The sequence below is a fragment of the Ptychodera flava genome, chromosome 3 (genome assembly GCF_041260155.1).
Source record: "Ptychodera flava strain L36383 chromosome 3, AS_Pfla_20210202, whole genome shotgun sequence".
Lineage (NCBI taxonomy): Eukaryota > Metazoa > Hemichordata > Enteropneusta > Ptychoderidae > Ptychodera > Ptychodera flava.
In genome coordinates, this window is record NC_091930.1 from 10,452,939 (window position 1) to 10,468,619 (window position 15,681).

Consider the following 15,681-nt stretch of genomic DNA (forward strand, 5'->3'; position numbering starts at 1 on the left):
TCCAAAGGTTAAACGAACAGTTTTATGTCAATTATGATATTATTGTATTATTGTTATGGAATACGGCATGCAGGGGGGTCACTGTTTTTAGGCATGAAAATTCGGGAGGGGCACTCTTTTTCTTGCAAACACTTTTGAAGGCCTAGGGTCACTATTTTTTCGTGCTGCGTCGTTTAAAAAAGAACATCGCCTCTGTAATTTCTGTCAAGTCCCTGATAACTCTGCAATATGTTATGTTACTGGACGAAATGGGACGGTTGTTAAAATGGCTTTGATTGGCTAAAGCTGTAACAGTCGCTGATATTGATTATGCAAAATGGCCACGCGGCTCTGGTCTTGTTGCCCAGATGTATTTAATTGAAGCGCTAGTTTCTCTCAATTGTCACCATGGCAGGATCAATGTGGTTCCAAAGAGCGAAAGTTGTTTGTAGTGTTGGACTTTTCTTTTGCTGTTTGATTTTGTTGTTTCATTTCCAAGAAATTGATCTAATGGAAACATCTCGAATAGTGTTCAGTTCAACAATGACTGGATTATCGCCACCGAAGGAGCGTTCTGAAAAAGATTCAGCTCATCAAAATCCTGATTTGGAGAACAGATTAGCGGAACCAACAGAACAACCTAGGAGAGCGTTCAGTAATTTGGTCGGAACAAAAAGCTCAGAGATGGTGTCCTCTAATAAAAGCGTGAGTGACGAGGTTGACAAAAATTCCATCAAATATGACCAGAATCACAGCGACGGTGCGGGACGGAAGTCCAATGAAACATCCGATGACGTCGGGAAGAACATCGTAGATGAGAAAAAAACAGAAAAGGTACTTCAGTTGAAAATATAGCCACCATAAGCATTCACTTCTGGAGGGAAATCGAAATCCACGTTTCATTTACACGACAAAATACCTTCTAATTGAAACTCGGTTTCCAAAGTGTCTACTCTCTTTAAACATATTCCGGCGCATTGCTTGGATTACTATACCACACGATTACGCATTTTGCTATGGCCAATTAAATGTCGTCTTGCAATATGAGGACATAGTGTGCATGGTAACATAACGGTTTGGATGATAAAATCTCTTGACGCCCAGTACTGGAGAATATTTTACGAGTAAAATTCTTAAAATTTGGTATTTTAGCACTTCTGTATAAAAGAATATACACGTCACTAAAACCAAAAAGCTGGGAATCGAGGGTCGCATGTGCTGTGTAGTCCTGATAAAACGTTTTCAAACCATGGAAGACGGAAAAATTGCATATTCTCTCATTGGCGAAAATTGCTTAACCCTGATTAGTTTTTGTATTCTCCTATATTTCAGAAGATGACATCACCAATAACTGTTCAACAAAGAGTATCAAAACGTCGCTACCTTTTGATCGTGCACTATGATTCTAACGGACCAAATGTCCAGTACGCTGCTTGGAGATCAGGAGTTGCATTTGCGTTATACTTCAACAGAACAGTCGTGGAGTTGATGTTCAGAGCTCACGGCAGCAACCAAAATAGTCCCACGATACCGACCAGACACTACGTTAACGACACATATGACATCAAGAAACTACAAGAAGTCGTCGACTTTGCAACAATAGACGAGTTTAATCGTGACTGCAACCATTCTGTACAAACTTTACTACTGAATCCATTGGATGATAAAGGCAACCATTACGACCCTGAAAGTTATGAACGACAAAAACAATATTACCATGACCACTACCATGTCTCTCTGCCGGAAGTCAAACATCTTCCAAACACTTTAAGCGATAGGATGAGGGTTCTTGAAACCTCAGCTTCTTTAGAATGTGTTGCTGTCCACGAACCATCATTTTGGCGACCGCCACCTTACCCTAAACCAACCGCCGAAAAGTTGTCAGATGTACTCGATAAACAAGTTGTTCTAATTCCCCACATACGGAAAACGGCACAACAGATCTCGGAGAAGATATGTGACGGTAAACCATACGCTGCTGTCCATTGGCGAAACAGAACTGGAGAGAGGTACGTTTGCGTATTTAATTGAAAAGTCTTGTTGAAGGTTCTATCAAGTAACATGATACAAAGAAAAGAAGTTTGTAATAAAACAACAAAAGGTTACCGTGGCAACGGAATGAATGGTTACAATTAATTGAAATAATAGCGTCCATGACACTAAGCTTGGTTCACATTTTGCTCGATGTGGCAGGCCAGAGCGAGTGTACATATGACATTTAGTAGCTTCTATGGGCCTTACCTTGGGATAATCACAATGTCAAGTGCAATTGAACGCATGTTGATGCATAGTCCCTCAAATGCCGATTATTGGCAACTTTTTTAATGGACACACACATGTACACTGGTACATCAAAATTAGTGATGCAATCTACCATACCGGTGGAAAGATTTCCTCTTGTGGTATTGTACTATCTTGAATTAATGTAAACAAAACAGTGATATATTTTTAAAAAACCAGCTTACTATTGGCTTGGAGATCTTCGGTTGCGTTTCCGTAAAACTACCACCGGCATCGACATGTCTAACAGTCTTACTCACAGTTACTAACATTTCCACAAAGTGTACACTTGTGCTGCTCATTATTTTTATTTAGCATACATTTTGCCGATGATAACTTCATTCAAACAATTTCCCATTTACAGTTTAGCATGCAGCTACACACAAATGCAAAAGTGTAATTTGCAGCGGTTCTCAAGTTTTTGCAATTCGACCATGCAATTCAACAATGAGATATTTAACATTTTTGTCCAAGAACAGCACAAATTGTCACAAAAATACAATTTGCATGTTTTGTCACAGTTTGAATATACTCAGCTAATTTTACCCCTAGATATATGCAAACAAGTTTCAAAGTAATGGAACTTTCAGTTTCAGAGAAGATTTATCGACCAAAAACGGCGAAAATTGCGCATAATACAAATATAAAAATTTCACCACAATTTGAACAAATCGTAGTAAAGCCAAAGCTTCATCTAAATCTGGTTTGTGGATAAAAAATAAATAGCAATTTGCAGGATTTAACCCTTTTCACCCCATTTGCATATTTTTGACACCGGTATGTTCATTTGAATAAAGCCCATCTCCACCCCCTGGTACACCAGTACATCGAATACTAAGATGGTAGGTGCTGGAGCTTGAAGGACACAGATTCGTACATAAGTATGCACACTGTAGGTGCGCACGTGGATAAGTACGCCAACCCGTGCGAGCGGATGATGCTTTCACGGATGCCAACTTCCTTTACAGGGAGAAGTGAACTTCAGATTAAAAGTGACCCACAGAATCAAATGATTAATTTTAGCCGTTCTGTCATAACTAGAAAAGTATATCCCAGCACTGTTGTTGATAGAATCCTACTTGTATTTTACGTGGAATTCTCTGTGTGCTGTCTGAATAAAACCATGTTCTATTTCTCTGATATCAAATGTATTTTGTTCAATATTTTTATATTATTACCATGTAAAATATGACTCCCTTCAGACCGTCTTGTGCGAAAACTACCCCCCTCGATATTATAAAACAATGTAGTTTTAAGTGATTGGATATGAGTACAACCTTGAGAGCTATTGACTGTCTCTTTATTGAAATTATTGTCATGAATTTTCCTATAAATAGAACTGCCGCCCTTGTCTATATTAACACATCTGTAGCAGTTGACGACCTTTCTGTGAATAAAACGACAGTTTAAAATAACGATAACAGTAAAATGGTACATACATTTCTAGTTCGGACACTTTGCCTACAATTGATTAACCTTTGACTCTAACGGGTCACTTTGAGTATAAAGTTGACGGATGTCAATTCTACCTACGTAAAATTGATGGCTTCCTAAGTGAATGATTTCAACCTGAATTTGCTGTTAACATTCACGATAGCAATCATTGACGTCATTTAGCGTACACAGCAATACGAACATCTAATGTAGTATTTAGTACTTCAGCTAATTTGCAATACTTACTCTTAGTCGTCAAGTAAAAATAAGGTTGGGCGAAAAAGGTACCGCTTAGAGAATATTTATTATTTACAATTCAGAAATACAGTGAAAAGAAAACAAATCAAAGATTGAAATTTGGTCCATTTTTAATATAAATGATCACGTGAATTGTCAGGACGGTGAAATTTGCCTACTTACCACTGGTGTTCTTTTAAATGGTTTGCGATTAATGTTAATACCCCAGTCGTAACAAAATAAGTTATGTAAAATTTGCGACCATTTGTGGACTGGGTTTTATTCCGCACGGATGACACAGCGTTCAGTAAAAATCACTGTTGAACCGTTCCTTAATATTTCAGATGTGCGCCGCCAAGCGGCTGTGATGACAGAAGTCTGAGGTTGGTAAAGAATATGAACAAGACGGGTGAAGTTGCAGCAAAAGACATTCGCAGTTTTGTTGAAAAGCAAAATTTAAGTTGTGTTTATGTTGCCCTGCCAAAACACGCTAAGGTAATTATTTTGGTTGATGGGTGTACTGGCCATCTGTCACAATGCCCTGCTGTTATCAAGGGTTTACCTTTTTGAAACAGATGGTCGAAAAGAGATTATGTCATTACACTAGTAGCCTGTAATGGAGAAAAATGCTTTATTCAGTGCGATAGAGAAACATATGACGATAATCTAAATAATATAAATGCCAGGCATCATATTTCACAGGAGATGTTGGAAAAAGATACGACAAACATTCATCACAATTGCCTTTCAACTTTGCGCCAAGATGCAGCCGAGGTTCATCTAATACCAATAGGAAGTCTGAATACCAAGGAGATTTCGGACAATTTTAGGAGCCACTCACGCTTTAGGTTATGTTGAATTAAAAATACAGAAAGACAATTTATAATTAGAAAATAAACAACAGAACAAAAGAAATTAAGGGAAATCCAAACAACTAACAAAATAAGTAAAAGAAAATGTATACACCTTGTTATGAAATGGACCTTACAGGTTACAGACAGAAGATGACCATTTCATAGCAAAGTGATGACATACATAAAATTTGTTTTAAGTTGTTCTGCGATACATGTTATATTTATTTTTCTAGTCAGTTTGTGTCAATCAATCTATCGATCTATCTACTTTCCATCCATCCATCCATCCATCCATCCATCTATCTATCTATCTATCTATCTATCTATCTATCTATCTATCTATCTATCTATCTATCTATCTATCTATCTATCTATCTATCTATCTATCTATCTATCTATCTTGTTTTTTCTAATATGTTCTCTTTTGCGTTCCTTGTTTTCTGTTTATTTGTTAATTATCCAGTCCGGTGTACAACAAATGTTCGACAACAGTTGTTACTTTGAAGTCAACTTATCTCAACATTGACCGTAGATGTTAGTATATAATGTGATCAACCTTTGCACGGTTACTATTGTTTTTATCCTAGTAAAATTGTCTGCCTCTGTCAAATCTGATTTTCGGTTAATAGACAAAGTCGAATCAAAGTATCTGTAACTGGTATCATTCAACAAAAATCCGAAGACATTAAACTTTGAATATGAATTGCGCTCCTAATACCAACTGTTTTAAGTCTTAGTAAGCAAGAGTACGTCGGTAAGATGGCAGGAACCGCAGTTTGCCAGCACTTAAAGGAGTTTTTGTCTTCTAACGTAGATGTCGCTGGTACATAAAGATTAATCGTTGTGGTCTGATCATTGTTCCAGGTTATGTTGAAGATCATGAAGGATGCTCATGTGCCGAACGTCGTCGGTAAAGACGATATCGCTCCACCAAAGTTCCCGGATGTAGAAAAATATAAACGAGACAACTATTTTTGGTCTCTCGTAGAGCAGGAGATATGTGCACGTAAGTGTTAATACTAATGTAACAGCCACACTCTGTCATATATTAAGTGTTTTTGCCCATGCAAATGCAACACTGTCATACCTAAGTGTTTATAGACGTGTAACTTCAATTATCTCTCATAACCTAAGTGTATATACGAGGTAACTCCAACACTCTGCCGTACCCCAAGTGTTTATGCATGTGTAAGTGCAGCACTCTTTGAGTGTATACGCATATGCATCATGGGTTTACCATTGCCCTTGCTCTTCCAATAATTTTTTGACGAGGAAACTAAAACTAAAAATATGTGCTCTTTATCCCTCTTTGATTCTGGGTCTGATGCTTTGTTCAGCACTTTGTACATCAATTGTACAGTTTTAGATATTATATATTTGTCAAAACATCGACTTTTTGACATTGAACAAGGAAATTTTAGAGATTGTGCTGCATTGTTTGAACTGCTATGTACAGGGTACATCCAAACAGTGACAACCCCCCCCCCCCCCGAGGTATAGTCTTTTAACATTTGGGTACAGTTCACTCCAGATAGAACTGGCTAAGCGGTTAAGGCCAGCTATACATCACACGTGTACACCCGTTTAAAGGTGTTATTATGTAAGTTTATCATTACTATGACATAAACTTTCATCTTCTACTCTTTCTCCAATATTGTTCAGGTTCCCTTGTTTACATTGCAAGTGTACATTCAAGTTGGGAAGGCAATGTCATGAGCGTAAGACGATTACGGAATGCGAAAACAGTGAAAATGACTGATGTTGTATCCTGGATTGCCGACGACATTGCTGTTAGGCGATAATTTCTATTTACAATCACGAAATAGCAACTCTCTATTTCCAGTCTGGAGCTGCCTGGATTTACGAGACAACAACATAAATTACGTAAAATGCGCATCATGGACAGATATCAGGACTCTTATTTTTAATACTTTACTGATCTGCGACTTTGTTGGGACTTATTTTAAATTTTAAGCTCTTTGGGTAAGAAAATATTTACCTCGAAAACAGACAATTCTCATTTTCCCCACTTTGCTAATGTGACACAATTGCGACTATTTTGAATTTCAAGTATCGGTAAATATCACTAGACTATTTGCTGCTTCCCAGCACATGCACGGTGACCCCTGATTTTCATTCCAGATTTGTTAACAGAGTGGCTGAAAGTTTTATTGTGGAAAGTTTGAGCAAAAGTTTATGTCTTATATTTTCCAGGTGCATACTATCGTAAGTTCAAACTTGCCCTCTTTTTCAAATTTATTGAGCCATCGGGTTTCAATTGTCGTAACATGATAATTTATATAATATCATGGATATATATTATGTACGGTCAAAATAATATTGCGTGTCCTGTTAGAAAATTCAACAATGGTCTGGGAGTTTTTTAAGTCATAAGGTAGAATGCGTCTCGTGGACAGAAATTCGGGCTTACAAATTTTATCAATTTTCTTGTGGCCTACCATTTTTTGGGTTCATTCTAAAGCTCTTGATAAAAGAAAAGTCGTAACCTTCTTAGTTTTTCGAAAAATCGACCATTTTTGGCCATTTTTAATTTAAAATATCGGAAAATTGTAGGTTATTTGTATCTCTAGTACCAAAGTTTGCACAGTGACCCCCAATTCTTATTCTTGCTTTGGTAAGAGAATGTTCGAAAGTTTCATTGGGGAAAATTTCAGTAAGAGTTTAAGTCTATCACTTTCGAGGGACATATTTCATTAAAGGTATTACCAGGAGTTTATTTCAAGGGTCACATGGTGTTTTACTTGCTACTTGACTTATAAAATGATATTTTCCCTTACAAAGCTTGAGAAATTTAGATTGACTTCTCAAATCTTACGAAAAATATCATATGTATCAACAATGTATGAATCAATGTCAAGGATAACAATCGTGGTCAACATAAGAGGTTTAAAGTACGTACACAGTCAGAGGTAATCGTTTTGGATGAACAAGACCAAAGGTCAACAGTGTAGCGAGACAATATCAGAAGACAACAATGTCGAACGAGATTCATCAATGGAGGAAAAGAATGACCTGTATCAAAGGTTCAGGGAATCAGTGCAAAATGTCAATAATGTGGGAATACAGCACCTAAGGTCAAACGTGTGACTACGCGACTGTAAAGAGCTTCGCTGTGACTCAATGTCCATCGCAAATTTTAACGATCTGTCTAATGATATGCAAACTTTTATTTGAGTATGTAATTGTATAATCGTGAAGATCATATGTCAGTCACATGACTGACTGTGCTTCTAACATTTATTAAACTCGCTGGTCGCACAACAGAAATTCTGCTCACCAACACCCCTTCCCGTACTTTATTGAACAAGATAAAACCGACCGCCATAGTTTCTATTTGCATGTTTAATGTACAGTTCGAAACTTTACGTTACGACAGTCGCATTGGCGATAAGCAATTCGCCTGTGCTCGTAATATGTTGAGCGTCTTAAACCAAACTGGGTTTATCATTCCAAGTAATATAAGAGAGAAACATGAACAACGTTTATTAGCGCTTTATTGTAACAATGTGCTGCCTTGTTTCTTTATATAGTGAACTCATGTGGTTGCACAAACGTTTGTGGTAGCATTTATCTCTTGGCGTACACTACTTAATAATATTTATAATAATACTTAATAATATTTTGTTCCTCATTGGCTATGTAGGCTAAATTAACGAAATTCACAGTAACGTATACTTATTGTTATTAGCTAGCTATCTTTTTGACATTTTGCTCTGTGATGTCAAATTAGTCCTGTTTCAAAATGACCTACATTACACGTCCTACACACATGTACTGCATGCTCTGATTGGTTAATCCGCTTCTCTGAGGTCCACTTTCGGAGCAGTCATTGGAGGGACCTCATGTGTTAGGTCTCATTATTATGTATTATTCAATTTACAGCTTCCTGATTGGTTAATGTGTAGGTCCGGTCCTCCAGTGTTCACTGCCTCATTATGCAATGTCCCATGTACTTTTGGATGATGCCTGCACGTGGTCGCAGCTCGATCCCAGTATATGAAGAAATGTACTCATGCCGAGTATTTGTCAAAATATCTAGTTAGACTTGACCTTGTTCGAGAGTTCCTTCACTATTCATGGCATTTTATGTGATACTGTGAATTATACATGATATAAATATTGCCAGGAGAAATTTTGTCTTTTTCCTTGCGGTAGTTGGTTGACATGAGTACTGTAACTTTACATACCAAAATAATTCTGTAATGTAAACTGTTTCCAACCACGAAATTTGATGTATAGTACTATACGAGGTAGAAATTCAAAAGATATATACATACATATATATATATATATATATATATATATATATATATATATATATATATATATATATATATATAGTAAATTGGAAGATGTTCCTGGCCAAGACGTTTCGCCCAGTCTTTACTGGGCTGCTTCAGTAGGCCCTGTCCATTTCATTCCTCTGCTGTCCTGTCATGTGATGTCACATGATCCAAATGGTCTATTGTCTTCGGTTGATACCATTATTTCCATGGGTGTTTAGTTTTTTATCCAGAATGTTTCACGTGTTAGTCTATATGACTTATTGTTCCATGTTTTTTCAAGTCCAATTATTTGAAGTCGGCTATTTGGTGATTTGGTGAATTGAAATGAACTGGTACCGGATCTTGTTTGTTTTTTGCGCGTATTGTAGATAGGTGATTTTGCATGCGAGTGTATATTGTGTCTCCAGTTTCGCCCACGTACACTATGTGTCTGCATTGTTCACAATATATTCCATATATCACGCTTGTTGATTTGCAATTTATGTGTCCTGTAATTTTGAAGCTGGTGTCATTTGGTCCTCGGAAAGTAGATGTTGTTTTCATGTGTTTGCAGATGGCGCATCTTGTAGCCTGGCATTGGTATGATCCTGGCTTTTGTTTTGTTTGTTTTCTCAAGATTTGCGATACATTTGGAAGTGCATTGGTGTATGTGAGCGGGAAAATAACTCTTTCATTGTGTCGTCTATTGGTGTTGTCTTCTTGACTGTAGAGCAGATCTTGTCTGTTGATCTGGTCAACTTTTTTCAGTTGTTGTTCTATGTGTCTGATTTTGTATCCCCTCTTTTTCATGTGGTATTTTATTTGGTCTCTCTGGTCCTTGTAGTCTTCAGTGTGTGTGCATATTGTTCTTGCGATAGTTGCCAGGCCGTATGGTATAGATTTTTTTACACGCCAGAAACACGCCAGACTATTCAACAAACAAAAGCCAGGATCATACCAATGCCAAGCTACAAGATGCGCTATCTGCAAACACATGAAAACAACATCTACTTTCCGAGGACCAAATTACACCAGCTTCAAAATTACAGGACACATAAATTGCAAATCAACAAGCGTGATATATGGATATATTGTGAACAATGCAGACACATAGTGTACGTAGGCGAAACTGGAGACACAATATACACTCGCATGCAAAATCACTTATCTGCAATACGCGCAAAAAATAAACAAGATCCGGTACCAGTTCATTTCAATTCACCAAATCACCAAAAGGCCGACTTCAAAATAATTGGACTTGAAAAAACATGGAACAATAAGTCATATAGACTAACACGTGAAACCTTCTGGATAAAAAAACTAAACACCCATGGAAATAATGGTATCAACCGAAGACAATAGACCATTTGGATCATGTGACATCACATGACAGGACAGCAGAGGAAATGAAATGGACAGGGCCTACTGAAGCAGCCCAGCAAAGACTGGGCGAAACGTCTTTGCCAGGAACATCTTCCGATTTACTACCATAGACAAAAAACTGCCAAATATATATATATATATATATATATATATATATATAGATTGAGTAATTTTGAACGAAATTGGCATCGGCACTCAGGTCTTGAAAATTAGTAATTTTAGGACCATGCAAATCAGTGAATACACTACAGTATAAACGGACATAATCTTATACCATGTTGAATAATCTGTAGAGAGTGTTTGTGGATTCTTGCAGGTTAGCTAAATGGCTCTGATAAATTTCTTGATCAAGTCAATTTTGCATTTCTCCAAGAGTTTGCGAGAAAGATATTCATACATGTCTGTCCAAAGATCGGTATATGTATGTTACGACCGGTACGACTGACCCACAAGAATCTATGACGGCTGGCACCAGCTGCAGTCAGTTGACTGCGAACAACTGTTCTCACACGGTCACAATTTTCGATCTTTGGAACATGGTAAACGGCTTACTGAATTATATAATGAACCCCATGTGTTTCCCTTGAAGCTCTATTGTTTCCTCTTGTCATTCACAGGCCTCACTGTTGTCGATGCGGCCAATGCCCCCGTCAAATCAAAATGAAAATGAAAAGCGTAAACTTTGTACGTAACCAACAATTGGAAAACAACGAGCCAACATGCCTGTAATGCATAAAGGGACAGGGATAAGTAAAAAAGTGGAAATTAAAGGCATGAAGCTTTGTCGCGCATTTTCGTTGTAACTTTCGGCGATCCGTGAACATCACGAATAACGTATTACTTCAGCGGTAGCCAGGAAGCACGTGGGACATTGCATTATGAGCAGTGAACACTGGATGACTGGACCTACACATTTACCAATAGGGGGAGCTGTAAAGTGAATAATACATAGTAATGAGACCTAACGCATGAGGTCCAACCAATCAGCGTAACGCAAATGGACCTTAAATTAAGATGAAACAACCACTGATGTTGGTACATATATGTCATGGACCTGATTATGAAACAGGACTATTTGAAACGAAGTGTCCCACTCAGTTCACCACTGGCAGCACTGTGCTAGTGTCGTCACGTAATGACTGACACAAGCATCAGCAACAACACTCGAGCTCCGATGCACCTTATCATACGTTTTCGAGTGCATTTCCAGGAAAATGATTGTACATACGCGTGATATATTTAAATATTACGAATAAATTACATTTTACATTGAATAAATTAATAGGGCCGGTGACCTTTTTTGTTTCGTTTAATGATGCCTTGTGACTCCAACGTTGCATCATTCGCATTGACCGAAATTTCAAAATTGATGCAATTTTTTCGCAAAAACATTTGAAATCAGAAACTGAGCCTTTATTTTCATGATACCCAACATCAGACTCCGCTGTCTGTCCACATGATCAGCTAGCACCTCATAGTTAATCAATAAGAACAATGGTCCACTCGAAGTCACTCTGTCGTTCATGGTGGTTGTATAGAAAGGGGCCCTACATGGTGTTTTTGTACTGACATGTACCAATCAATCTGGTGACTTATCCAATCTTTCAAATACATAGGGATGTTTCAAATGTTTCAAAAATATTTATTTTACTTTATTTTGGTGTTATTTTGTGTACAATATTAGTTTATTATGATACTTCCGATCAGTAGCACTTTTCAAGTCCCCCTCTTTTCTGTCCAGTAGTATTGTCAAGCTGCCCCTCTGTACCCTACTTTTTCAAGAATCTTTCTCAACTCTACCCCTCTAGAGATGTTCGTCAACATGATGTCCACCCTCTCCCTTTAGGCTATTACGTAAGATTTCTCTTAATTGTCACCATGGCTGGATCAATGTGGTTCCAAAGAACGAAAGTTGTTTGTAGTGTTGGACTTTTATTTTGCTGTTTGATTTTGTTGCTTCATTTGCAAGAAATTGATCTGATGGGAACATCCCGAATAGTGTTCAGTTCAGCAATGACTGGATTATCGCCACCGAAAGAGCGTTCTGAAAACGATTCCGTTCATCAAAATTCTGATTTGGAGAAACAGATTGATGAAGCCAACAGAACAACCTGGGAGAGTGTCCAGTACTTTGGTCGGAACAAAAAGCTCAGCGATGGTGTTCTTTAATAAAAGCACGAGTGACAAGCCTCACAAAAATTCCATCAAATATGACTGGAATAACAGCGATGGTACGGAACGGAAGTCTAATGAAACATCCGATGACGCCCGGAAGAACATTTTGGATGAGAAAAACTCAGAAAAGGTACTGCAGTCGCAAATATAGCCAACATAACCATTCACTTCTAGAGGGATGTCGAAATCCACGTTTCATTTACACGATAAAATACCTTCTAATTGAAACTCGGTTCACAAAATTTACGCTATTTAAACATATTTCGGCGCATTACGTGGATTACTATCACATACCACACGATTTCGCATTTTGCTATTACCAATTAAATGTCGTCTTGCAATATGAACATATGTTACATGGTAACATAACGGTTAGGATGATAAAATCTTATGGTAGCCATAACTCGAGAATATTTTACGAGTAAAATTGATACTTTACCACTTCTGTAGAAAAGAATATGGGTGTCACTAGAAACCGAATGAAAAACTGGGAATTCGAGGGTCGCATGTTCTGTGTAGTCCTGACAAAACGTTTTCAAACCTTGGAAGGCGGGAAAAATTGCATATTCTCTCATTGGCGAAAATTTAATGGCTTAACCCTGATTAGTTTTTGTATTCTCCTATATTTCAGAAGATGACATCACCAATAAATGTTCAACAAAGAGTATCGAAACGTCGCTACCTTCTGATCGTGCACCATGATTCTAACGGACCAAATGTCCAGTACGCTGCTTGGAGATCAGGAGTTGCATTTGCGTTACACTTCAACAGAACAGTCGTGGAGTTGATGTTCAGTGCTCACGGTAGCAACCAAAAGAGTCCCACAATACCGACTAGACACTACGTTAACGACTCATATGATATCAAAAAACTGCAAGAAGTCGTCGACTTTGCAACATTAGACGAGTTTAATCGTGACTCGGCCATTCTGTACAAACGTTACTACTTAATCCATTGGATGATAACCATTACGACCCTGAAAGCTATGAACGACAAAAACAATATTACAATGACCACTACCATGTCTCTCTGCCAGAAGTCAAGCATCTTCCAAACACTTTAAGCAATAGGATGAGGGCTCTTGAAAACTCAGCGTCTTTAGAATGTGTTCTGTACACGAACCATTATTTTGGCGACCGCCACCTTACCCTAAACCAATCGCCGAAAAGTTGTCAAATGTACTCGATAGACAAGTTGTTCTAATTCATCACATACGTAAAACGGCACAACAGATCTCGGAGAAGATATGTGACGGTAAACCATACGCTGCTGTCCAATGGCGAAACAGAACTGGAGAGAGGTACGTATGCGCATTTAATTGAAAAGTCTTGTTGAAGGTTCTATCAAGTAACATGATACAAAGAATAGACGTTTGTAATGAAACACTAAAAGGTTACCATGGCAACGGAATGAAGTGTTGAAATTAATTGAAAACATAGCGTCCATGACACTTGGCTCACATTTGGTTCGTTGTGGCAGGCCAGAATGAGTGTACATACGACATTTTATAGCTTTTATTGGCCTTAACGTGTGACAATCACAATGTCAAGTGCATTTGAACGCATGTTGATGCATAGTCCCTCAAATACCGATTATTGGCAACTGTTTTAATGAACACACATATGTACAGTGGTACATCAAAATTAGTGATACAATCTACCATACCGATGAAAAGATTTCCTCTTGTGGTATTGTACTACATTGAATTAATGTAAACAAAGCAGTGATATATTTAAAAACAACAGCTTACTATTGGCTTGGAGATCTTCGGTTGCGTTTCTGTAAAACTACCACCGGCATCGACATGTCTAACACTCTTACTCACAGTTACTAACATTTCAACAAAGTGTACACTTGTGCTGCTCATTATTTTTATTTAGCATACATTTTGCCGATGATAACTTCATTCAAACAATTTCCCATTTACAGTTTAGCATGCAGCTACACAGCAAATGCAAAAGTGTAATTTGCAGCGGTTCTCAAGTTTTTGCAATTCGACCATGCAATTCAAGAATGAGATATTTAAGATTTTTTAACAAAAACCGCTCAAATTATCACAAAAATACAATTTGTATGTTTTGTCACAGTGTGAAAATACTCAGCTAAGTTTACCCCTTGATACATACAAAAAAGTTTCAAAGCAATGGAACTTTCAGTTTCAGAGAAGATTTATCGACCGAAACCGGGAAAAAGTGCGCATAATATGAATATAAAAATCTCACCAAAATTTTAACAAAGTGTAGTAAAGCCGAAGCTTCATCCAAATCTGTTGTGTGGATTAAAAAATTATAGCAATTTGCAAGATTTATCCCTTTTTTACCCCATTTGCATATTTTTGACACTAGTATGTTCATGTGAATAAAGAACATCTCGACCCCCGGTACACGTGTAAATCGAATACTAATATGGTAGGTGCTGCTGCTTTGGAGTTTTTAAGTATGTACAGTGTAGGTGCGTACATGGGTACGTACGCCAATCGCTGCGAGCGGATGATGCCTTCACTGATGTCAACTCCCTTTACGGGGAGTAGTGAACTTCATATTAAAAGTGAACCTCAGAATTTTAGCTACTAGAAATATATATCCCAGCACTGTTGGTGATAGAATCCTACTTGTATTTTACGTGGAATTCTATGTTTGCTGTCCGAATAAAACCATGTGCTATTTCTGTGATATCAATGGTATTTTGTTCAATATTTTTTATATTACTACCATGTAAAATATGACTCCCTTCAGACCGTCTTGTGCGAAAAGTACCCTCCTCTCGATATTACAAAACAATGTAGTTTTTAATTATTGGATATGAGTACAACTTGAGAGCTATTGACTGTCTCTTTATTTAAATTATTGTAATGAATTTTCCTATGAATAGAACTGCGGCCCTTGTCTATATTAACACATCTGTAGCAGTTCGCGACCTTCTGGGAATACAACTTGAGCTTAAAATAGCGGTAACAGCAAAATGGTACATTCATTTCTAGTTCGGACACTTTTGCCTACAATTGATTAATCGTTTAACTCTGACGAGTTACTTTGAGTATAAAATTGACGGAT

General features: G+C 37.5%; 2 protein-coding genes across 2 annotated transcripts in view; both read left to right on the top strand.

Annotated features, from left to right (window-relative positions):
• Nucleotides 1-15,681, top strand: part of LOC139129530 (uncharacterized) — a 263,263-nt gene that overhangs the window by 124,025 nt on the left and 123,557 nt on the right. The window lies entirely within an intron of this gene.
• Nucleotides 359-11,725, top strand: LOC139129522 (uncharacterized). Its single transcript, XM_070695157.1, has 6 exons — nucleotides 359-813; nucleotides 1,312-1,988; nucleotides 4,275-4,425; nucleotides 5,649-5,790; nucleotides 6,447-8,525; nucleotides 11,523-11,725. Exons 1-5 carry the CDS (start codon nucleotides 388-390, stop codon nucleotides 6,584-6,586), a joined length of 1,536 nt encoding a protein of 511 aa, XP_070551258.1. The 5' UTR covers nucleotides 359-387; the 3' UTR covers nucleotides 6,587-8,525; nucleotides 11,523-11,725.

Bases quoted from the DNA above. Each gene is read 5' to 3' on its own strand.
- LOC139129522 (XM_070695157.1), top strand. From the start codon at position 388: ATGGCAGGATCAATGTGGTTCCAAAGAGCGAAAGTTGTTTGTAGTGTT. The intron at 814-1,311 runs GTACTTCAGTTG...CCTATATTTCAG, and splicing joins ATGAGAAAAAAACAGAAAAG to AAGATGACATCACCAATAAC. The intron at 1,989-4,274 runs GTACGTTTGCGT...TTAATATTTCAG, and splicing joins CGAAACAGAACTGGAGAGAG to ATGTGCGCCGCCAAGCGGCT.